The sequence below is a fragment of the Xenopus laevis genome, chromosome 3S, assembly GCF_017654675.1.
Source record: "Xenopus laevis strain J_2021 chromosome 3S, Xenopus_laevis_v10.1, whole genome shotgun sequence".
Classification (NCBI taxonomy): domain Eukaryota; kingdom Metazoa; phylum Chordata; class Amphibia; order Anura; family Pipidae; genus Xenopus; species Xenopus laevis.
Window position 1 is genome coordinate 84,678,646 of NC_054376.1, and position 24,474 is coordinate 84,703,119.

At 37.0% G+C, this 24,474-nt stretch overlaps 1 protein-coding gene across 1 annotated transcript; it reads left to right on the plus strand.

Moving 5' to 3' along the window:
* Positions 1–288: 288 nt before the first annotated feature.
* Positions 289–3,477, plus strand: LOC108705471 (amphoterin-induced protein 2). The gene is made up of 2 exons (XM_018242350.2): positions 289–657; positions 990–3,477. Exon 2 carries the CDS (start codon positions 1,136–1,138, stop codon positions 2,681–2,683), a length of 1,548 nt encoding a protein of 515 aa, XP_018097839.1. The 5' UTR covers positions 289–657; positions 990–1,135; the 3' UTR covers positions 2,684–3,477.
* The last annotated feature ends 20,997 nt before the right edge of the window (positions 3,478–24,474 follow it).

The following is a 24,474-nucleotide window of genomic DNA, read 5'->3' on the forward strand; positions in this document are numbered from 1 at the left end:
AAAATGCTTATTAAATAATGAACATGCTTTCAGGTTCAGATGGATAAATGGAGGGGGTAGAATATGATCCATAATGATGATTGTCTATTTAATCTAAGCTAGTAGAGCTCTTCATGCTTGGCAGGATTGAAGTCTGAACAATACATCCCCAGGGTAACTTGGAGACAGCCTTTTGCTTACGATATGCAAACATTTCAAGTGAACAGTGAAAGGGAAAAAACATCAGCTGAGAGAGGAGATGGTGGGAAGCAATATCATCAGTAAGTATGGAATATACAAGCTAGGGGGATGGGCAGTACAGCCTGTAGACACAGCCAGCATCTGGGCTGTCTGTGCCCTCATCCGTCAGCTTGTGTTTCTCTGTGTGCTGCTAGCAGCCAATCACATTACACAGGTAACCAGAGGCTGGTCAGGCTAGAGCTGAGAAAACCCCTCCTGTCTGTTCCATGCAAAAAAAACATCATCATCAGACCGGAGAGATTGAGTACTCAGCAAGCAAACCTGTTTCTATTCTCTCGACCTGTTCAACTTCAGCAATGGGAGGATGCAAAACTCTTTATTAAGCAAGGCAAGACGGCAACAAAGAAGGGACAGAAAGCAATATTTTACCATTCTCCTGCTGATAACAGCAAACCTTTCAATGTCCAGTTTATCCAAGTAAGATATCATTGTAGATTTGTGTACTTTTAATGCATGTGTTTGTGTATTGTTGCACGTGCGTACATACACACACACATATATATAGTTTTGTGTATATAAATATATTATAGGTTGATAGATGATAGAAAAAAAGTGTACTGTATGCATATATTTTTTCTAAATAAAACACTTTATGTTAAGTTTAAATTCTTGGGTTTGAATTTTGGTTTATTTATAAGATTGCTAAGCTAGAGAAAAGCAATGTCTGATGTAGCTGAACTGTCACTGGGATAAGGATATACATGTTAGAGTTGAATGCATGCATTAAATTCCCTCTGTCTGTTTTCCAGTAACCTGCTATGAATGTCAATCAAACAGGAATAATTCTTCTAGATTATTTGAGTGCTGCTGCTGACCCATGTAATATTTCAACCCCTCTAACTACATGAATATTGTGTGGCAACAAGTGCTGGAAGGAGACTGAGAGGAAGTCATAATGTCTCTTTATTGTCATTACTGGTCAACAATTGACAGAACAAACTGGAAATATATATCATATGCATTACTGTTGTTAATAAGCATCTTTGGTGGTGCTTCTGGGACATGCCCTCTAGTCTGCATATGTGCCAGTGACATAGTGAGCTGTACTAATAAGAACTTATCTGTGGTACCCAGGACACATTTCAAATTTATACGAAAACTGGATTTAAGCTACAATAAAATTGGATTTTTGGACCCAGACTGGTTTCCATTTTTGCTTGAAAAACTGGACACTTTAATACTAAACCATAACACTGTTAGCAGCATCTCTACTGGAAGCTTCTCCACCATTCCAAATGTAAGGCACCTTGATTTATCATCAAACAACATGAGGACACTTAGCAACCCTGTTTTTCAAGAACTAAAAATGCTGGAAGTCCTTTTGCTTTACAACAATCAGCTCACACATATTGATTCTGGTGCCTTTGGGGGACTACACAAACTGCAGAAATTATATCTAAGTGGCAATGTTCTGACACAGTTCCCAACAGATTTGTTTATTGGGAGGAGCAAACTTACAGAACTGGTTCTGTTGGACATGTCTTACAACAATATACAAGCTGTACCTGTCCAGCTAATTAGCTTAATTCCTGCCAGGCAGCTAAGTGGAATATACATTCATGAAAACACTTTTGTCTGTGACTGTGCTTTAAATTCAATGTTACGTTTTTGGTACCATAGACGCTTCAGCCCTGTAGTGGATTTTAAAAATGATTATAGTTGTATTTTGCCATCCGATCCTATGACCAAATTGCTGCTTATACAAGAGAACTTTCTCAATTGCTCCGAGAATACTGTGAATGAATCTTTCCATGCTTATGGCTTTTTATATGAGGCTCAGGTTGGGGAAAGACTGGTTGTACATTGTGACAGTAAAATAATTGATGCTGGCACTCAGTTCCTCTGGGTGAGCCCCGACAACAGAACACTTGAACCAGATATAAAAACTGATCATTTTCATGTGTTTTACAATGGAAGTTTAGAAATTGAAGATGCACAAATAGGGGATTCTGGTGTTTACTCATGCATTGCAATAAACAAGAAAAGACTGCTTAACGAAACCATACAGATTCAAATTTCTGTGAGCAATTTCACAACAAACAAATCTCCATCGCATGAAGCATTTAACACAGCTTTTACTACGCTTGCTGCTTGTGTGGTCAGCATAGTTTTGGTGCTTCTGTACCTTTATCTCACACCCTGTAGGTGTTGGTGTAAATCAAGAAAGAAGAAAAGGAAACCAAATCAAAGCAGTGCTCACTCCTCAATCTTAAGCACCACACCATCACATGATCCTCCAAACGAACACAAGTGCAATACTGGCAAGCGTGTGGTGTTTTTGGAGCCAGTCAAAGAAACAGAACAAGGACAGAATGGAAAAGTAAGGCTAATCCAAACAGAAAATCTCACTGCTGAAAGCATCTTAAAGACCACACGCTCAAAATCAGACTCTGATTCTATCAGTTTGGTTTTCTCTGATGCTCCTTTCATTGCATCTGTATAACAATCTGCCTGCTTTTTCTCATTAAACTTAAAGGAGGGATGGGCTCTTGGCATTCTAAAGGAAACAGTAACCATTCACTGAAAGGAAACATCGTCATATGTATGCATTCGGTGGGTTACAATAGCTGATAGGGTTATTGAAGTGAAAGGGGAAATGAATGTAATTGTTAAAAAGCACATAGATACTTTATATGGTTAATTCAGGAATTAACTTTATAGTAGCAATCTGTATTTCTGGCCATCTCTGTTTCTCGCAGACACCGTATAAAGCCTTCTGTTGTAGGGAGGCAAGTTTTTACTCTCTGACTCTGGGAATAATTGTGATCGTACCTACCTAAAAATTGAACAGCACTTCACTATATGACAAGGTGCTGTCTTTAATATAATTTATATAACCCTAAACCTTTCATATAAAAATGTTATAGATGTCCCATACTGATGCCCAGACATACAGTACCTTTATATAATTAATTATCACTTTGGGCCTTTAATTTATTTCATTACAATGAGGCACATTGTAGACCAATGTATTGCTGGTGACTGTGAAAGGATAACATTATTAACTGTGTCCTAAAAGAACCCTAAAATAACTGTTATGACTCAGTGTTCTAAGAGTTAAAGGCTATTGGTATTACTTTTTCTGTCATCATGTTAGCAGTTATATAGGTCTTTGGAGGTTTTTTAAGTTATAGTTCTGCCATAACTATTTTATTTGTGTCTAACTAAAGCAAGGGTTTATATTTTCTTAAAGGGGTACTATCGCAAAAATGAAGATGTGATATAAGCTTCAGCATACTGAAATAAGAAACTTTCTAAATACAATCTATTAAATATTCTGTACAGTTTCTGAAATAATCAAGTTCATCTTCACTATCCCTCTCTCAGCGTTTCTCTTCTTTCTGTCTTCTTGTAGCAGTTGGGTATCAGATAATAATTGACAGTTATATCCAGTATATCTTATAATGGGGAGGCTTCTTTTGTCTAGAAGATGTATTAGAGTTCACTCTATTAAAATCACTAGAAATCCTGTCTCTCCACATGCAGGATTTGTGCAAAAGGCAGTTAGTTTGTTAGATTTTGTTTGTACTCGAATGACCTATGTGAGTGAGCTCTAATACATCTGCTAGGAAAAGAAACCCCCCTACAATATATATTGCATCTAACTGTCAGACTATCTGACACCCAACTGCTGCATGAAGAAAGAATGAAGAGAAACAGATGCTGAGAGAGGGATAGTGAACATAAACTTGATTATTTCAGAAACAATGCAGAATATTTTATTGATTGTATTTACAAAATTTCTCATTTCAGCATGCTGAAGTTTATATAAAATTTTCATTTTCACGATAGTTCCCCTGTAATTTATCGTGTTTGTTCTACATGGATTAAAAAAAAATCATTTGCTATGCGAGTGGTTATACCAAATGTCCAATTAGCAGTAGCATAAACTTTTATAAATGTTGTCCTGCTATCATCTACTTAGATAGAAGCATGGAATCAGTATTTAAGACAATAGTTCATTTTTAACCAAAAAAAAGATTAATGTGGATATTTAGGTCACTTTTAAACAGGGCTGTCTCCTTTCCTGTAACTGAGGTTTGCACAATCTGTGTCTTTCACTTTGAAGTACCAACAATGCTTTAGAGCAAGAAACAAGAAAATATGGTTGTTTTGTTGTGACTGCACTAAGTAAATGAAGCCAAAATTGTATTGTCATTATTGTGTGTATTATGAATTTGACTGTAGGTCCTTCAGGCAGGAAAAGGATTTGTTTTTAACTGTGAAAACCCATTTTATTCACATATAGACATTCAGAACATATTGCATAGTTTAGTCAGAGGTGTTGAAAGGAGCGTCACCTGCCGTTATCATACATTCATATTTATGAATTGTTGAATATATTTGCATTTATTCCTGAGAGATGCTATGTATATGGAAGTACACATATTGTAATGGTGATCAATTTGAATGTTTTGCTCATTAAATCCTGTACAAAGGTGTACTGATGCCAAAACAGGATATTTTCTATCTATATATTACTATTTAGAAATTCATCATAGGTCAGATGTAGTTTACATACATTTTAAATACATTTATATTTTAATATTTTGACTTTAATGAATATTTAATTATTTTTTTCTATTCTTATGAAAAAGTTATGTATTGTAAGCAACATAATGAAATATGGATAGCAACAAAAATTATCAGCAATTTTAAAGTAGAATAAAAGACATGGCATTAGATTGTTCAGTAGGAAATATGTTAGCAAATAAAATTAAACAGTTAAAGTATTGTATTTAAAGTATTGTATTTACATTTCTGGTTATCTTTTGTTGATAAATGTTGTCAAGTTGAAATCAAAAGCTGTCCATAATATATTTACATTTTCCCACACTTTGATTGGAGTTAGAATTTAATAGCAAGATTGATGATGTTATATTTATATACGCTCATCAGTAGGCATTATCTACAGTGGTGGGCGAATATGTCCCGTTTCGATTTGCCGAAAAATGTGCGAATTTCCCGAAATTCGTGAAACAACAAAAAATTAGCAAAATGCCTCCAGCGTCTCGTTTTGGATGCCGGTGTCCGTTTTTGGACGCGGGAATTCGCGTCTTATTATCTATACTTAATGTTCTTTTCAATAGTCAGTAAAGAGTATAGAATTTTGGGCTAACTGAATAGTCCTTTTATGTATGTTTGTCTTAGGAAAGCACTGCGATTAGCAACTATGCACTCATATGTAGAGGCAGAGATGCATAGTTTTTTCCCTTTACAATTTAAATGTAAAAAATGTTGTGAACCAATTCAAACCATCCATCCTATTTCATAGTTGAGCAAAAGACCTTCCATAGCCTAAATACAGCTTTATTTATCTGCATAATAATTTATAAGCCTAAAGTTTTTATCTATCATTAGTCTAAATGTCTTTGGATGTTTTGTCAAACATGCCCAGAAAAGAGTTTGTCATACAAACACTCAGCATTCTCTATGACTGGGCACCTCTGTATTACAGCATGTGCTCAGCATATAACTGTTGCAGGACCTTAAGCAGTATGTGCCTATTCAGTGGTTACAATTTTAGATATTCAGAATTTGGTACAGTGCATTATCTTAAGATCAAGCAGTGAGATGGCTTAATGGGCTCTTTCAGTAGTTTGCAAATGCAAATTATGCACAGAACTGTATATACTTTTTCTTATGTAAGCTTATAGTAAATTGAACGGCCCCGTTGCTCCAACTTATAGCTTTACCCCAATATTATGCTCCGAATGAGACCTATATTCCTCAAGGGTGAGCCCGTGGTTCTTAAACACTTAAACATAGAACATATTTATTGAAGAACAAGATAATCCACACAGGCATTCAATCAGAGATAAGCAGTGATCTGAAACCACTAGGGTACAGATGTTAGAACAGCATTGTATGTAGCAGACAGGTGGTGTTGAAGACATACATACAATGCTGTTCTAATATCTGTAGCCCAGCTGTTTCAGAACACAAGAAAAGGGAAGGCAGGAAGAAGGAAGAGTTGGAATCTGAATAAGGTTAGAGAAAGTAGAGGAATGAGAAGATTTGCGCAAGGGGGCAGGAAAATGAGGACGAATATAAGTTAATAGGTGTTGCAATTGGTTGTAAAATTTATAAGAGCTGGAGTATATGGATGGGAGAAGGGAAGAAAATATGTAAATATAATACTGACAGACCACAAGACGGTTAAAGGAAGTAACTACCTTAGGGAGCACCGTGCACGCAAACAGAACAAATGTGAGTAGCTTTGCCATTGCTGTTACTAGCAGGTAAATTGTAATGTTATGTCCTCAATGGAGTATGACTGCAGCGGAGGGGTAGCTCAAAATCAATGTCTTCAAAGATTGAAATCAATCCATTTAATGTAGTTATAGAGTCCTCTGTGTTGTCTCTCCTTGTTGAACTCCAATTGTGATTTGTAAATTAATCAGTTAGAAAAGGAATCACCCTTGCAAATGCTCACATCAGCAAATGCTCTCCCCTAAAGATGTCTTAATAAATAGGGAGAGTAGAATCTGTGAACTGCTGCACACAGGTCTGGGGAATCACAACTGATTCTAATTGATCAAACGGCAAACTGATCACCCAGCTCTGACAGAGAGTGAGAGCAGAGCAAGAGGTCTTTAGGGGAATGCAATATAAATGTAGGGGAATACTGTATATTACTTAGTCCCCTATACTTGAATTTAGCTTTTTTCACATTTTGTTATTCTTTCTCCATGTATTTCAATTTGCTAACTAGTTCAGTTATTAAGTAATTTCCACAAGCATCCTGTTTATAACAAGTATGAGACCATGAGCAACAGCAGGAAAGTAGAAGGTTTTTATTGAATGAGTTAATTTAACATTCACTTTTCAAAAATTCTTGAAAATTCTTAACATTTCTTGAAAGCATGGTATTTTCATTTTAAATTATAGGGATTTAGGGAACAGATCAGAATATATATTATGTAAGGCTTTACTGAACATAATTGGTAGGGCTTTGTTTGGGTCTATATTAAAGATGGCGGAACATGGCAGATCGGTTACATAGTTACATAGTTAAATCGGGTTGACAGAACACAAAGTCCATCAAGTGCAGCCCCTCCAAATGAAAAGCCAGCATCCATACACACACCTCTCCATACTTTCACATAAATTATAATAACAATATCCAAAATGGCAGCACCCATGCCGCCCACGTGGGTTCAGCGCTGGCGCGGTGACGCAGGCACGGTGACGTCATCACCGGGCGCCAAATTAAAATAAAAAGGCGCCTGAAACTCTGTATCTTTGCCCAAGTATAGGTTTTTGTGCTATTTGAACCTGGGTGTTTATTCTGCTAGATATTCCTGTTGCTGACTCTTTCCTGTTCTGGATTTTGACCCTTTGCTGCCTGCTTGTGAACTCTTGCCTGGAATTTGACAAAGACCCCTGCTTAACCCTTTGGCTACCACGACTTGGACTTTTGCTCCTGGGCTTCCTCCATGGTCCCGACTACTCCCTTTGGGAGCCGCTAGGCCCCCTGACAAAAAGTAGTTAATTGTAATTTCTTTGCATCTCTCACCAGCAGTCAGAAGTATTTAGCTCCTTAAGAGTTAGGTCCTTAAGAGTTAAAAAGGCAAATATGTAGCAGTGGGTTTACTACAAACCCCATTATAGCTCCAGTTATTGATAACAATAGTGATATCCCAGGGGTTTTGTCTGCTGACATGCTTTCTGCCCACTCCACTTTGCATTGTCAAATTGACTTTCCTAGGGGAAAATTGGCTGCAAAGGTGAAGTTCTATAACACATGGTAGCAGTAAAACAAAATGTTCTTACATTAATACATGGATCCAGACTTCATACAAAATTTTAATATAGCATTAAGGGAACTAGTCATCCATCATATGGTTTGAGGGGCCATAAAATACATTCATAAACATGGTGGTAGAAGAGTGTTCTACAATAGTAAAAAAATCTCTAAAAATGAAAAGTAATTTACTTATTTAAAAAAGATTCTCCTGGTCTAGTTGTTTCCCTAGATAATATTGAGGGTGCTTTGAACAATATGAAGACTGTTGACCAATTTTCTCATTTTACCTATTATGAAATACATGGTATAGGATCCTTTATAAGGAAAGTTGATACCTCTGAATTACTGGAAACCATCTCCCATAGAATCAATTTTAATCAAATACTTAAATAATACATGTTTTAATATGATTCCTTTTTTCTCTGTAATAAAACAGTACCTTGTACTTGATCCTAAATATTATTAATCCTTACTGGAGGTAAAACAATCCTATTGGGTTTATTTAATGTTTAAATATTTTTCGGTTATTTCCACCTATATCTAGAAATTGACGAACGTGACATTATTATTAGAATATTTAAAGTGCTCTCTGTGTTATAGTCATTGCCCAATGACTGACTATATTTACTTAGTTCCTGTGTGTGTTTTTTAAGTTATTCCTGTTCTGTTTTGACTCTGTCTGTCCCTGATTTTGTCCAGTCTGCTGCCTGTCTCGATTTTGCTTGTCCCTTGACTATTTTTCCGGATTCCAATTTTGTACTGTGTTTTGGTGTTTGACCCGGCCTGTGACCTTAGCTCTACTTTGTCTATTGATTCTGTACTGCACTGCCCGATTGGTAACGACCCAGCCTGTACATTGACCACGCTTCTAGTTCTCCACTCCAGTACAATGTTTGGTTCCCTTGTCTGCCTAGAGCTCTATCCCTGGTCCTCTCATATTAAGACCTGGTGACACCTGAGCAGTGAAGGGCTCCTCCTGAAGCCAAAGGTGGTTGCTAAAGGCAGAAGTGTGAGCTGTGACTGGGACCTTGGGGTTTGCTCATATCTTATTGGCTTCTGTGGGTTACAGCATTTGTGCAAATTTTGTATCTTTTATTAAATGGGAAATTACTTTTTTCATGTACAGGTATGTACAAATTATCGGACACCTGATGGAACAAGAGCAGCTGAATCTGGACAGGAAATACTTGAAAATAATTACACCAAACAACCTACAGCTAAAAGGATACTCTCCATATACTACTCAGGCCTAATGATCTAATGGAGACTAAACAAAACAGAATAACAGCTTCAAATAAAAGTCATTTCTTAAAAGTGCTCCAGAGTCAGAAAAAAATATTCTATAGATTCTGTGTAGTTACTGTGATATGATTATCCAATGTGTCATGCAATTCCTACAAACAGGTGTTACTTGTGAGAGTTGCATGAATGTCTGAAGTGTTCTGAAACCGCCGGGGTACAGATGTGAGAACAGCATTGTATGTTCCTGTTGGGCTTGGTTGCTGCTGTTTTGACAAAGGCCCAATCTGGGTAGCCACACACTTTCAAAGCTCCTCTGAGATGTTTTTGCTCTTTGTCTTTGGACTCTGTATCAGTTGCCACACATTCTGCCCTGTGGTGCAGAGTTCTAATGACACCCAGTTTGGTGGGAATCAAACAATAGGTATTGATCTGTATGAGTGGGTTTCCTGTATATTTCCGTTTTCAAGTTACACCCCTCTTGGATGCATATCAAACAGTCCAAAAAGGCAAGTTTGTTCTCGTGGACATCTTCCCTTGTGAACTTGATGTTATTGTTCTCTGAGTTAATGTGTTCTGTAGAGGCCGCCACTTCATTGGATCTGATTTTAACCCAAGTGTCATCCACATACCTGAATCCAGTGACTTGGTGTAGTTCCCTGGAATGTAAGTAACGCCCTCCTTTCCACTTCAAGTTAGCTACAATGGGAGAGACTGGAGAACCCATTGCACAGCCATGTTTCTGTCTATAAAAAAGGTTCTTGTACTTGAAGAATGTGGTGTTAAGGCACAAATCTAGCAACAAACATACTTGGTTAGGGCTGAGCTGCGTTCTGCTGCTGAGGGTGTTATCTTGTTGCAGTCGATTTCTTACAGTCTCAGTTGCCTCTGTCGTAGGTATACAACAATGAAGTGACATCATATGATACCATTGTTTCTTCAGCCTCTAGTGTCACGCTGTGAATCTTGGTTACAAACTCTGTATGTATGATGGCCTGCCAATCCTGATTGATATCCCTGTACTATCAATTGCTTTGGGGTTTGGGCCTGGTTAAAAATGTTATCTGCTATTGCACCATAGTGACATGTACTGTATATGTTGCATCACCACATGAGGAACTGGAAAGGAGCCGCGGCTCTTCTTCCTTTCCCAAATGATGGGAACAAAAGACAGGTGGCCATATATTGAGTGAACCCTTGTATCTATCTGTCAGTTCAAATTGCAGGACACCTGCAGTTGTGCTCAATATGAAGAACAAAATGAAAGTATTAAAAGTATTTTTACTGCTGGTTACATTTTGTTAATTTGGTACTGTATATTTGATTCTCCTTTATTACTGCTTATTACTCAAGTAATACTCGGCATTAAAAAACTGACTACTCCCTAACTAAGTGTTAGGCTGTTACTGATATAACATAAAAGAAGGGGGTGTTCTCTAAGTGTGCTTCATGTGTAAAATTAAGAATACCTAACTTGAACTTCTGCAGATAATGTATTATTGCCATCTCCTTTGTGTCAGCCACCCCACCTCTACTGCTAAAATTAGTGTAATAACCACTGACTGGCACTGGTGTGCACACAGTTTCAAAATTATAGTAGCACAGGAAGTAATGAATATCCTCTGGGCTGCTGAAAAGAAAAATAGGAGAGGTGCAGGGTATTTATATGATCTAATGTCATTCCACTAGTGTTGCTACATATGCCCATTCATATAGTTACCCATGACGGAATGATACTTGATGAGCTTTAGTTTTCTCTAGCAATTTTACCGTCCATCATGCTTGGAGCCATATATAAAATGCTGAACATGTATACTTATCCCATATTTTGGCTACCATTTAAAGAGGAAGATAGATAATATCATTTGATAACCTAGTTGTTGGGCCATGTTTATCTCATGACTGTTACAGTGCAATGTAAGGTGTGACTACAAACTGGAAATATCACATAACAGAATTAAGGCCATAATAAATATAAATCATACAATTACATCTCAAAGTCTGCTAATGAATCATTCATCCAGTAGAAACGATGGTGTACTTTTACTATGGTGCAATAAGCAGCAATAATAGCCTGCACCAGAAAAGAACTCCAGAAAGAGCAAGTGTACTAAAGTGCAAGCAGTTCTGTCATTGCAAATTTTCTGGCGAACATTCATTCATGCTTGCAAAGTTGCCAGAATTTTCCAAAATATAGACAAAATTGTCACCAAGAGAGTGACAGTATGTCAAAAAAAGACAGAAATTGTATAGTAAAAGAGGCTTATCAAGTTTCAATGTTTTTCCAATGGGTGCATTCTGTGGAGAATAATGTCTTTGCACTTTGGCAAATATCCCTAAATATGAATAAATTTGTTTTACTCAAATTCAGCCCTAAAACAGTACTAGGAAGTTCATCTAATAATCCTGTATTCACTATAAACTATCTCACTGTAAACTATTGTAATTAATATGATACAACTGCTTAAGCAAACAAGCAGTTGTTCAAGCAACAAGGCTACACTATTACCAAATGTAGCTTTATTATTTGCAAATTTTGAGAGAGAGAGAGAGAGAGAGAGAGAGAGAGTTAACAAAAAACAGAGAAAGTGTGTATTGCAGAACAGCAGATGGTGGCTTTGAACAAAAACCTCAAATTAATCTACAACATGGCAAATAATTACAAAAAGAAATCAGTGGCTGAAAAACTACATGATGCTACAGCCCATGCATCAATAAAACTGATACTGATTTAAATGGATAGCAGAGAGAGAGAGAGAGAGAGAGAGCATTGGGCAGAGGTAATTGCACTATATTTAATTGCTGAATCCTAAAAGATCTACTATGAACAAAGTGAACTAAATGCAGACATGCTATTACAGCTGGGAGTTAACATGCACTGCATGTGTGCATAATTTGTTGTACTGACCTTCCAGAGCCTCAAGAGGCTATGCTATACTTTATCCAACTGATCCAATTGTTTATATGTGTTAATTCGGAATGGTGTTGATGCAGGTCAAAAAAGTAAATACAAAACTGAAAACAATGATTTAAGGCTTGCCCATTTACAATATCATGTTCTGCAAATGAAAACTATACACAGTATGTTAAAAATAGTGGTATATCTACTACTGAACTGAATTATCTTAGTGCCCTTGGATTTATCAGGTTTGCTCATATTTCTACCCTGTTCTCTTTCCTTTGCTACACAGGCCAATTTCTATTTAAATTTAAATTTGATATTCTAATTTTCACTTCGATCTTTGGTTTTAAAGCCTTTTGTCATTGCATGGGGGGACACTCGCCAGATAGTCCCTTTGTAGTGCTAGTATGGGTGCTAGAATTGTGGATAAAGGGGTCCTTTGGGAGATGAAAAAAGCGTCTGCTTTGGTCCGCATCTTGGCCACGCCCCCCCCAAATTGCTGTTTTAACCTATGGAGGATGTCCTGGGATCAATTTGGAGTTGTTTGCAGCCTTCTTGATATTCAACATTGTTTTAAAAAAAAATTTGAATAGAATTTGATTTGAATTCGATTTAATTCGAGTTTGCGGGTCTATACAATTCACCAAAAATTAGATTTTTTTTTTTAAAATACATTTTAGTTCTCAAATTTCGAGTACATGGGAGTTTAAAATAACTCCCATGAACTCGAAATTTGACCCTTGATAAATCTGCCCCCAATTGTTCTTTTTTGAATACTGTAAAAAAAAATGCAAAATGTCAATACACTTAGGGGGTTCTTTATTAAAGTCCGATTTTTTTTTTCTGGTTGGACTTTTAAAGGGGGAAATACACAATTTAATTCCGAATTAAAAAGTACTCCATCTCAAACCTGCCAAGGTCATGTAGAAGTCAACGGCAGATGTCTCGTTTATAATTGTAAAATACCATGATCTAGCTGGATTTCGTACAATAATCATACAATTTGGATTTTTTTAATGATTTTCCCGCACCAGATTTATTGATAAGTAATGTATTGATAAATACAGTAAAAATATGCAAGAAAGTCTGGTCAAAGTGCTTTTAAGTAGTGAGAAATTTTTAAATTTTAGTAAACAGCCCCCTTAAAGTTCTAAGTGATATATATATGGTCCTCGGTTCACTTGTTTTTAATAAAACTCTCCATAAAAATGTTTTCTTCATATACAGTCTGTGGTAATATACATTTTTCACTACTGTTTTTTTTAAATTAGCTGTGGATGCTTGATGGAATTCACCACTTCAAAATGTCACAAATGGTATGTTCTTGCTTCCAATGCACTCTGTTTTGCTTTAGCTTTCATGTAACATGTATTTGTGCTACAGATCACTACAAGGGCTTTTAAATTAGGGATGCACGGAATCCAGGATTCGGTTCGGGATTCGGCCAGGATTCGGTCGAATCCTTCTGCCTGGCCGAACCGAATCCAAATCCTAATTTGCATATGCAAATTAGAGTTGGGGAGGGGAATCACGTGACTTTTTGTCACAAAACAATGAAGTAAAAAATGTTTTCCCCTTCCCACCCCTAATTTGCATATGCAAATTAGGATTGGGATTTGGTTTGGTATTCAGCCGAATCTCTCGCAAAAGATATAGTGGATTCGGTGCATCCCTATTTTTAACAGGCATTTAAATCATTCTCTGAGCACTGCTGCTACTTAACTATTTTTCAATAAGCCATATTTGAGAAAAAGAGGCTTTACAAATCTTTTTTTAATTTGGCAACTCCTGTATTGGTCAAGGATTGCAGTTTGTCTGCTGGCCTAGTTGTAAATCCCTATGCAGAAGGCTTCTCTGTTCATAAGACTCCTGCATAGGGTGCCCTACCTCCACCCCTTTTTGTCATTGAGCAGGGCTCTAAAAATCTCTCTAAACCTAGCACAGTGACAGCTTCAACAGCCCTTGCATACTGCTAGTGCTTTCTTGTCAACTATTTGACAGCAATAAGGCACTCACAAGAAAGCAAATCACTAAACAGTGCTTTTATATTGTGACTAGACATTAAGCCCGTTAAATTAACGGGCGCTAGAACATAGGCCGCCAGAGACGGTCCGTGGGGCACATGCGCAGTAGCGCAATCCCACGGACACAGGGACTGGACGCAGAGACACTTCAACTTTATTATATAGGATGCTTTGTGAGTACATTGTCATGGGAGTTACATAGTAATACAATAAGGTAGGTTGAAAAAGATATGAGCTATCTTTCATAACCCTGTATTCCCTCACTTGCTAAAAAGGCATCCAATCCCTTCTTAAAGCTAATCTAATGTATCAGCCTGTACATCCAATTCAGGGAGAGAATTCCACATCTTCACAGCTCTCACTGTAAAAAACCGCTTCCAAATATTTAGGCGGAACCTCCTTTCTTCAAATCGGTGAACTACAACTCCCCTCTTATGAATCTTAGCATAGTATTTGACAATGAGCACCATAACCATAAGATGTAATTATACACCACTCATGTTAAAATACCCTATCCCATAAAAACAAAGTACAGTAGTTTCAGTGGCCCCTTAGGTTAATATATATATTATATAGCCAGTTCATAAGACCTGGTAAAATTGGCTAATTGTTGTTTTAATAGCTACAGGTGGCATTGTGAAGTTATTAGTTGGTGTTGGGTATCATATTGCTTAAAATCACTATATGCCTTTAAGGGACGCACTAACAAAACTGGCATTAGAGTCTGTGTAGCATATGATTAAGTAAAAGTATCCCTGATGGTGTATCCAAGCACCAAACCAACTTATTAGGCCCAAAAATATCACAATTTGGTGAATTCTATGATAGGATAAGTCTGCCTCATAGATGTCTCTTAAACATTGTAACACCAGACTCAGTCTATGGCCATGCACCTTCAAGCTCTTCCAACTTTTCAACACAGCTGTGTCTGCATACAAGGGCCCTTCTCCGTTCCTGTGCTGGACAGCTGTTTCATCTCAAGAAGTCCATTATGGGCCCCCTCCAAATACTGTGCTTTGTTTTATGGCATAGGATCAGTGGCGTAACTAATGGGGGAGCAGGGGGTGCGATTGGGCCAGGGCCCACACCCCCTCAGGGCCCCCCGGCAGCTCGAGCGCCACTGCACACACACACAGAAAACAGCATATGGAGGGGGGCTGGGGGGCCCGGCAGCACGTCCCGTGCCAGGGCCTGCCCCCCTCTAGTTACGTTACTGCATAGGATATTTTTACATGAGCTATGTATAAATAAAATTTGTATTGGTGGTTTTGGTGTATACAGTCAATTACTATGCTAGAATTTCCAAGAGAGAGAGAATTTACCTTCAGTGTTGTTTAAAAGTTTTTTTGGGGACTAGTAATTAAGCTGTAGTTACGATTATTATATTGGAGTTGTAATTCACTTTTTATTGTTGTTAAAGAAGTTATTTTTTTTTTCTGTCTTTCATTTTCCTGGTTTTAAAAAATTTACAGCAGTAACTAACCCCATAGTTGAGACTCACACACCACATGGGGAAATAACTGCAATTGTGTTATAGTACTGTTCCTAGTGATGCTTATAGTATATTATTTCAATCCTGCTGTTATGCTTCTTGACAGTCAAATCATATACACACTTCTAGAAATAGTAACAAAGGCAAGAAATCCTCTCCACGTATACAAGTATGCAAGGGCATTAACAAATTTAGTGTGTAATGCTACTAAAAAAATGCCCTTCTTCTTTAAAAAAAACAGGGATTGTTTGTCAATATTATTGCAATACAGATATGGATCAAGAATGCTTGGGATCTAGCGTCTCCCCATAGTTTGGATCACCATAACTTAATGTCACGATTACGGTACATCCGACTGCAAATACATACAAACTGGCTGCCACTACTCTAAAACTTCACACTGGTATTGAGAGAAACCAGGTACTCTAGTAGTGAAAGGGTTAATATAATTGAAACACACACTTCCTACCAGCACTCAAATGGTTAACTAGCATACACACATTTCCATTCAGCATGCAGAGGGCTAAGGCTCACAGTTACAATTTTTCAGTCTAGCACCAAAGACAAATGTATTAAGTTATATATTTAATATTATAAAAGGCATAACAGTGCATTTAACAACAAGTTGTTACAAAAAGAGACATGCATTCAATAATACAAACACTTTATAAAATAAAAGGGAAAACATAGACACCTATACTTTTACCAAAGATATAGAATTCCTGGTCCTGGAGGCAAGGGGACAAACTTCCAACAGCAATTTGTCCTCCTAAGTAAATCCAATCTTAGTTTGAAGAGCTGATAATTCATCACTAGGCTGGCCATGAGTACTGATTCAAATTTTTTTTGTCAAGTGAACATTTTTTTCACCCATTGGATTCTATGGGCGACATTTTCTCTCATCACTACAGTCATGTTTAATCCTCAATACAGTAGCTAATATGTAATATTGTCAGTTTAGTCACATACATTCATAGTGTAACTATCTTCTTATTGCATATATCTGTGAACCATTACCTCACAGTAGTTTTGTTCCTTAAGCTACAAGTGGCCCTGGATTGAAAAACTTCTTTAAGTTGCGTGGGAATCTCTACAAGAAGTTTTTGGATAACTGTAAAGCAGGCAGACTGGAGTCGTGTGGGTCACAAGAATCCCTCTTTCTCAAATGTATGACTTGAATTTATGGCCCGTAGTTACTACTCATACTTTTAATTTAATTAAATGCAACCACCAAGTGTTTACACAGTTCTGTGTTATAGTGATAATCCATCTTGACTGCATTTAGGGGATTTACAGTTGGTTCAAACTTTAAATACATTACAGCTGGCTCTTTATATCTATCTATCTATCTATCTATCTATCTATCTATCTAACTATCTGTATATCATCTATCAGGTCTTAGTGTGAAACATCTTCAATTTTTTTGTGGAGAGTCCATTCTCAAAGTGAATAAACCCAGAAAACAGTGCCAAACACACAGTGGTGGGAAGGAAACATGAGACACAGGAGATGACATCAGGAAACATCATTATCATAAAAAAATGTCAGTAGTATATTACCAAACCGTATTAACTAACCCAGGTCCTATTAGCTATGCTAATCTTATATACAAGATGTTAAACAAACCATTAATAAATGTTTCTTTTCATAAATATACTTTTTTTTTAGCAATTTGATGTGTGTTTACTATTACTTTATCTGTTTCCCCCAGATTCCTGTCATATGTGCGCACTCACTTCAGCTTTGCAATGGGAAAGAAATAGTGTTTAATTTACTATTGTTCAGCTTAAGTAAATGCTGGTTTATGGAGTTACTGCAGTCAATGGACCAAAGAGAGTGAGTCCACCATTCCAGTAGGCTGCTCTAGGTGAATAGGGTTCCCAGACAAATATCTGCATGGTAATTTGGCTGCAGCTGTGCAGGGCATGGCTACCTAAGCAATCTACCATACGATCATCAGTTGCTTTCCCCTGCTTTCTATTTCAATCTGTTCAACCACAGGTGAGAGCAAGCCCAGGTGCACTCAGTTCTTCTGCAGGGCCCCATCCTCATGATGACACAAGTAAGCTCTGAATACAGGTGGAACACAGCATGTTGAAAAACCTATTTGTGTGTTTACTTGTAAGGGATTGAGGCACAATACCCTTGTCCTGGGTTAGTAAGGGATAACCTTTGTGTATTAGTTAGAGCCAGACAGGCTTAGGTTTTTTTGTTTTCTATATTTTGTTTTTTTCCTCATTAGCCTCCAATAAACTGGCCAAATACCAGTTAAACTCAATTGAACTGTCTGTGCCTCTGTTTGGAGTGTCTGGAAGTGTATGCAAAGGTCTATTCCCCAAGTGTACGTAAAGGTCTATTCTACAAATATAAAGCATCTGTATTTTTTTCTCAAGAAAAAACCATTGTTACCTCTCTGTAAAAATTACTGATGCTTTCTAAATCAGGCCCATAATTCTAATGACCTTAAAATTCATTGGGAATCACTTCCAGGATTTACTCAACATATTTATTACAATTTCAGTGTGCATTCATTTGTGATAGTAATAGTAACTTGTAGCTATGGTATTATAAATGCCTTTGTCATTTCATTGATTATATAGATATCAGGTTATAGGCATAGGAAATCACACCTATGTTATGAAAAGAAAATCAAATCACTCTAGAGAGTGAAAAAAAGAATCCCTAACAGTGTCTCCCTCTAACAGATTTCAGATCCGGCACTGTATACAAAATGTCATTAACAACAAATTGGAATCTTGTAACATTTAATATAAATGCAAATTAAATACATTACATACAGCATTATTCATTATTTAGCACAAATTATATTAATGTTTATGTCACACATCCTGGCTTTTCTATTTTTACACCAGACTTCCTGGTGTCATGGGGCTAATTTGGTTTGCTTAATATTACCTTAGCAACCAATCTAATTAGTGAACTGATGCAAACATGTTATTGCAACTAGCAATATTATGTGGAAGCTTTCCATGTAAAAATTTTATTTTTGCTTGTTTTGTAAACAAGCAGTTTGTGATTCATAAATGACCTTATAAATTCAGTTTCTCTGATCTCTGGTATTGCTTATATACATTCAGGGGCCAGTTATGTTCACATCACTCATATAAAAAAGTATGTACAGTAGTATGTGCAGGAAATAAAACAAGATACCCCACTTTTGTACCTTTTTAGTGCATAGCTTCTAAAAGATGGATTATGATTTATGAAGACCATGTTTAAATGTACAGTATATATCAAAGCTTAATATGTATAACTTTGTAACTGATCTTGGAAAAACAGAGAGGTCTGGTAACTATTAAAGGTTTTGATAACATTCATTGATTCCTCTCTATAAGGTGGGTCATGTGTTATTTTAGCAAATTGGCATGGCATGTAGTTTTCTGCTGCACAATATCATACAGGGTATCATTTGGGAGACTTAGAGCTGTTAATGCTGCATTAGTTGCCTTCCACCAATTAGGGATGTCGCGGACTGTTCGCCCGCAAACTAATTTGCGCGAACATCGGCTGTTCGCGTCCGCCGAATGTTCGCGAACGTCGCGCGACGTTCGCCAATGTGGGTTCGCCTTAGCTGGCGCTTATTTTTGACCTCTCACCCCAGACCAGCAGATACATGGCAGCCAATCAGGAAGCTCTCCCTCCTGGACCACCCCCACACCCCCTGGACCACTCCCCTTCCATATATAAACTGAAGCCCTGCAGCGTTTTTTCATTCTGCCTGTGTGTGCTTGGAAGAGCTAGTGTAGGGAGAGAGCTGTTTAGTGATTTGAGGGAGAGTTGATAGTAACTTTGCTGGCTAGTAATCTACTTGATACTGCTCTGTATTGTAGGGACAGAACTCTGCAGGGATTTGAGGGACATTTTAGGTTAGGTAGCTTTGCTGGCTAGTAATCTACCTTCTACTGCAGTGCTCTGTATGTAGCTGCTGTGGGCAGCTGTCCTACTGCTGATCTCTCATCTGCTGACTGCTGCCTGTAACCCAATAGTCCTTGTCAGGACTGCTTTTATTTTCTTTTTTGTTTTTTTTACTTTGCTACTGTAAGAGCCCAGTGCTATTAGTCTAGCTGTGTTGGGGAGTGGGACTGGTGTGCTGCTCCTCCTAGTAGTTCACCACCACCAGCACCAACCAGAGTCAAAATTGTTACAAAGTATCTTATTTGCACCTGTTAGCTGTTCTGAGCTCTCTGCCAAAAGCTAATTAAGTTAGAAACTGTTTTTTTTCTGGCTGTTCAGTTCAGAGAAAAGAGGGACTGGTGTGCTGCTCCTCCTAGTAGTTCACCACTACCAGCACCAACCAGGGTCAAAATTGTTACAAAGTATCTTATTTGCACCTGTTAGCTGTTCTAAGCTCTCTGCCAAAAGCTAATTAAGTTAGAAACTGGTTTTTTTCTGGCTGTTCAGTGCAGAGAAAAGAGGGACTGGTGTGCTGCTCCTCCTAGTAGTTCACCACCACCAGCACCAACCAGAGTCAAAATTGTTACAAAGTATCTTATTTGCACCTGTTAGCTGTTCTGAGCTCTCTGCCAAAAGCTAATTAAGTTAGAAACTGTTTTTTTTCTGGCTGTTCAGTTCAGAGAAAAGAGGGACTGGTGTGCTGCTCCTCCTAGTAGTTCACCACTACCAGCACCAACCAGAGTCAAAATTGTTACAAAGTATCTTATTTGCACCTGTTAGCTGTTCTGAGCTCTCTGCCAAAAGCCAATTAAGTTAGAAACTGTTTTTTTTCTGGCTGTTCAGTGCAGAGAAAAGAGGGACTTTCCAGTACAAAAGAGGGACAGGGGGTTGAGTGGTCAAAAGAGGGACAGTTGGGAGGTATGCAAGTGCCACCTAGCTGTGTGAGCTTTTTCACATTCCGTGTCCAGAAACATCACATGAGTGACGTAGTGTGATTTCTGCCCTTTACAGCACAAAACGCAGCGCTGTGTCAACAATGTATTTTTCAGATACATTTTTGCCCTTGATCCCCCTCTGGCATGCCACTGTCCAGGTCGTTACACCCTTTAAACAACTTTAAAATCATTTTTCTGGCCAGAAATGTCTTTTCTAGCTTTTAAAATTCGCCTTCCCATTGAAGTCTATGGGGTTCGCGACGTTCGCGAACCGTTCGCATTTTTGACGCAAGTTCGCGAATATGTTCGCGAACATTTTTTCTGCCGTTCGCTACATCCCTACCACCGATGTCCATGGGCTTTGCAAAATAAAGTGAATTGGTGCGGCATGTCCAAAGTTAAATAAGGTGCAAAAGACAAAGATAATACTCTGTTAGTTCACCTAATCTTCCTGGTGTCCTTTACAGGAAAGGGTGCATATAACACAACCAGTATATATTTACATCAAAAAAAGAGAAGTTCACTCTAACAGTCTAACAGGGGGATTTTACATCCATTGGAGGCTTGTGGACTGGATGTGGTCCTTCCAGACATTACTCCATGGTCTTTACAGGATATATTTTTCATAATGTTGTGGTTGTATTGTAATCTAAGCCTTGAGCATGTTGAATAATAACTGAAAACTGTCATTTTAAAAAGACATTTAGGGGCCGATTCACTAAATTCGAGTGAAGGATTCGAAATAAAAAAACTTCGAATTTCGAAGTATTTTTTGGGCTACTTCGACCATCGAATGGGCTACTTCGACCTTCGACTACGACTTCGAATGGAAGGATTCGAACTAAAAATCATTCGACTATTCGACCATTCGATAGTCGAAGTACTGTCTCTTTAAAAAAAACTTCGACCCCCTAGTTCGCCAGCTAAAAGCTACCAAAGTCAATGTTAGCCTATGGGGAAGGTCCCCATAGGCTTTCCTAAGTTTTTTTTGATCAAAGGATATTCCTTCGATCGTTGGATTAAAATCCTTCGAATAGTTCGATTCGAAGGATTTAATCGTTTGATCGAAGGAATAATCCTTCGATCGTACGATGGCAGTATTTGCGCTAAATCCTTTGACTTCAATATTCGAAGTCGAAGGATTTTAATTCCTAGTCGAATATCGAGGGTTAATTAACCCTCGATATTCGACCCATAGTGAATCAGCCCCATAAACTCCTTATACATTACAAATACACCCAAAAAACTATTTTGTCCTTATTTTTGATCTACAAAGTGACAAAGTGACATTTTATCATATCTACTTATGTCTGACAGTCATGATTCAAAGTTCTTATTAAAACTCCTCATATTCCCACACAGCTCTATTTTACATTTACTGTAGAAAAATGCTATACTATTGTTACTTTTTGACTGATATGTTTAAATATTGGTTTGGGCTTTTCAAAATAAATGAAGATTTATTTCTAGACCAGATGTTTTAGTATCATGAAATAAAAAATTTCCTTGTAAATTTCCACAAAGCAAATGATTTAGTGAATCACTTCTATAACACCTACTCTGCATCTGTATATAATTTATTATGGAAAAACTATTAAAAACCAAGTTAATATTCTCTGTGCAGATACAAAACACAGGAAAAATAAAAACGTAATGCCCTGTGTGAAATGTTGCATCTTAAGGCCCAGAACTTCATTCATTCATTACTATTAAGAGTACAATGGTTTTAGTTCTGATATGCAAAATTCTCTACGAAGGTCAGTTCTTACAAAGATAATAAATACCAGATATACCGGTTAGAAAAAAAAATGTACATTACTATCTAAAGGACCAGTAACACCAATATCAATACTGTAAATAAATGAAAAAAGTTGTATATGCATGTAGGAGGTAGTGTTCCCTGCACTGGTACAGACTGTGTGTGCTTCAGAAGCTGGAATATAGTTTATATAAATAAGCTGTTGGGTAGCCATGGCTTATTAATTTATAATGGTATAATGGTTTAAATTTGGTTTACATTATGGTACTACTGTATATAGTACAAGTGTTTTACTATTTATCACATAGACTCAATCTATGGCTTGCTATCCTCACTTAATATGTACACTTTATTCATTTATCAATCTCACTTAAGCTGCAGATCTGATGTGGGGAGGGGGGGGTCAAACGTACAGTATTCTTGTTCCTCACACATGCATGGTTTTCAGTAGGACACAATGTCATTTAGCATACAAGTTTTGCCTTATAAACAGCAAAAATTCAACTTCAGAAACAGAGGCCATTTTTTCCAAAACTTCTAGCTTTAGCAAATGCTTTTATTGAAAAAAGTACACAGTTCTCTTGATGAAATGTCTGTCCATGCAGAAGTAGAGTAGTCTTCCAGAGAAAAGAGTAGAAGAAAAAAAAGAGCCTTGGAGAGCTGGCTAGGGATGAGCTTCCTGTGATTATATGATATTGAAAGGGACATTTGCTTCTAATTTATTGTATGATGACATAATTGATAACTTTGCCAAGTCATCTATACTCTTGCTCAAACGTATTATTTAAGTTCTGTGGTTCTGTGCACTTTTCAGTCTGGGAAATCAAAAAAAGTATGATAAAAGGTTTACTTATTTATATTGTATGTGCACTTATATTTAAAGGGGTTCACCTTTAAGTTATCTTTTAGTATGTTATAGAGTGGCCAATTGTAAGCAAGAAAACACCACAGCTTCATTGTGATCAGCTTGAAAAAGGAACTAAAATGTTCTGAAAGCTTGCTATGATTATCTTAGTTAGCCAATAAAGGTATCACCTTTATACCCTTTTGCTATTTTTTTTTATTTCAAAGGGGTTGCCCTTTAACATTTTTACTGGCTAACTTGATACAACAACTATACCTTTTTTCTTCTGACTCTTTCCAGCTTTCAAATGGGGGTCACTGACCCCATCTAAAAACAAATGTTTTGTTATTGCTACTTTTTATTCATCATCTCCCTTATCAGGCCTTTCCTATTCATATTCCAGTCTCATATTTAAATTAATGCATGGTTGCTAGGGGAATTTGCACCCTGGCAACCAGATTGCTGACATTGCAAACTGGAGAGCTACCGAATAAAAAGCTAATTAACTCAAAAACCACAAATAATAAAACAAGAAAACTAATTGCAAATATTCTTAGAATATCACTTTCTACATCACACTAAAAGTTAAAGATGAAAAACCACTTTAATGTGATTTTGAATTTATGACTAATATTTTAATTTAATAATATGCAGGTCATTGCCATTTTTTTTTTTTTCATATTAAAACGTTATTTTTGATATTTATTTGTGGGCGCTATATTGTTCCAGGGTGGGCACCCTGTAGATGAGGTTTCCTGGTGGACTCCAGGCACCCCAGTCCGACACTGGTTGTACAACAACAATAATAATCTCTTTCAAGAGAGAGTGACTCAAGCATAAGTAGTTTGAACATAAAATTATACACTGAAATTTTTAAATAAATCAAACTTTTATTCCACTCATACACATATACACATATAAAAAGCCTGTATATAGTTTTGTTCAGAATAATAGCAGTGTTTTTAAAAACGTGAACAAAGCTCAAAATCCTTATAATAGCTTTTATTTCCATACAAGCAAATGCATTGGAAACACTGCACATTCTTTTCCAAATCAAAACATAAAGAAAAATGTATCACATTTGTGTTATTCTTTTACAGAAAGTAATGAAAATGGAATATTATTAGATTATTAGAAAAATAGCAATGTCTGCATTCTTCTTAACAAACTCAAATATTCATAAAACTAAAACTGAAAAATGTTTCACGATGTTGCTTTCCTTTGAATCACTGAACTAATTTAGTTGAATAACTACTTTCTGAGAACTGCTGCACATCTGTGTTGCATGGAGTTGACCATCTTCTGGCACCTGTTACATTCTACAATTCTTCTGCATTTCTTGGTTTTGCCTCAGAAACAGTGGTTTTAGACTTT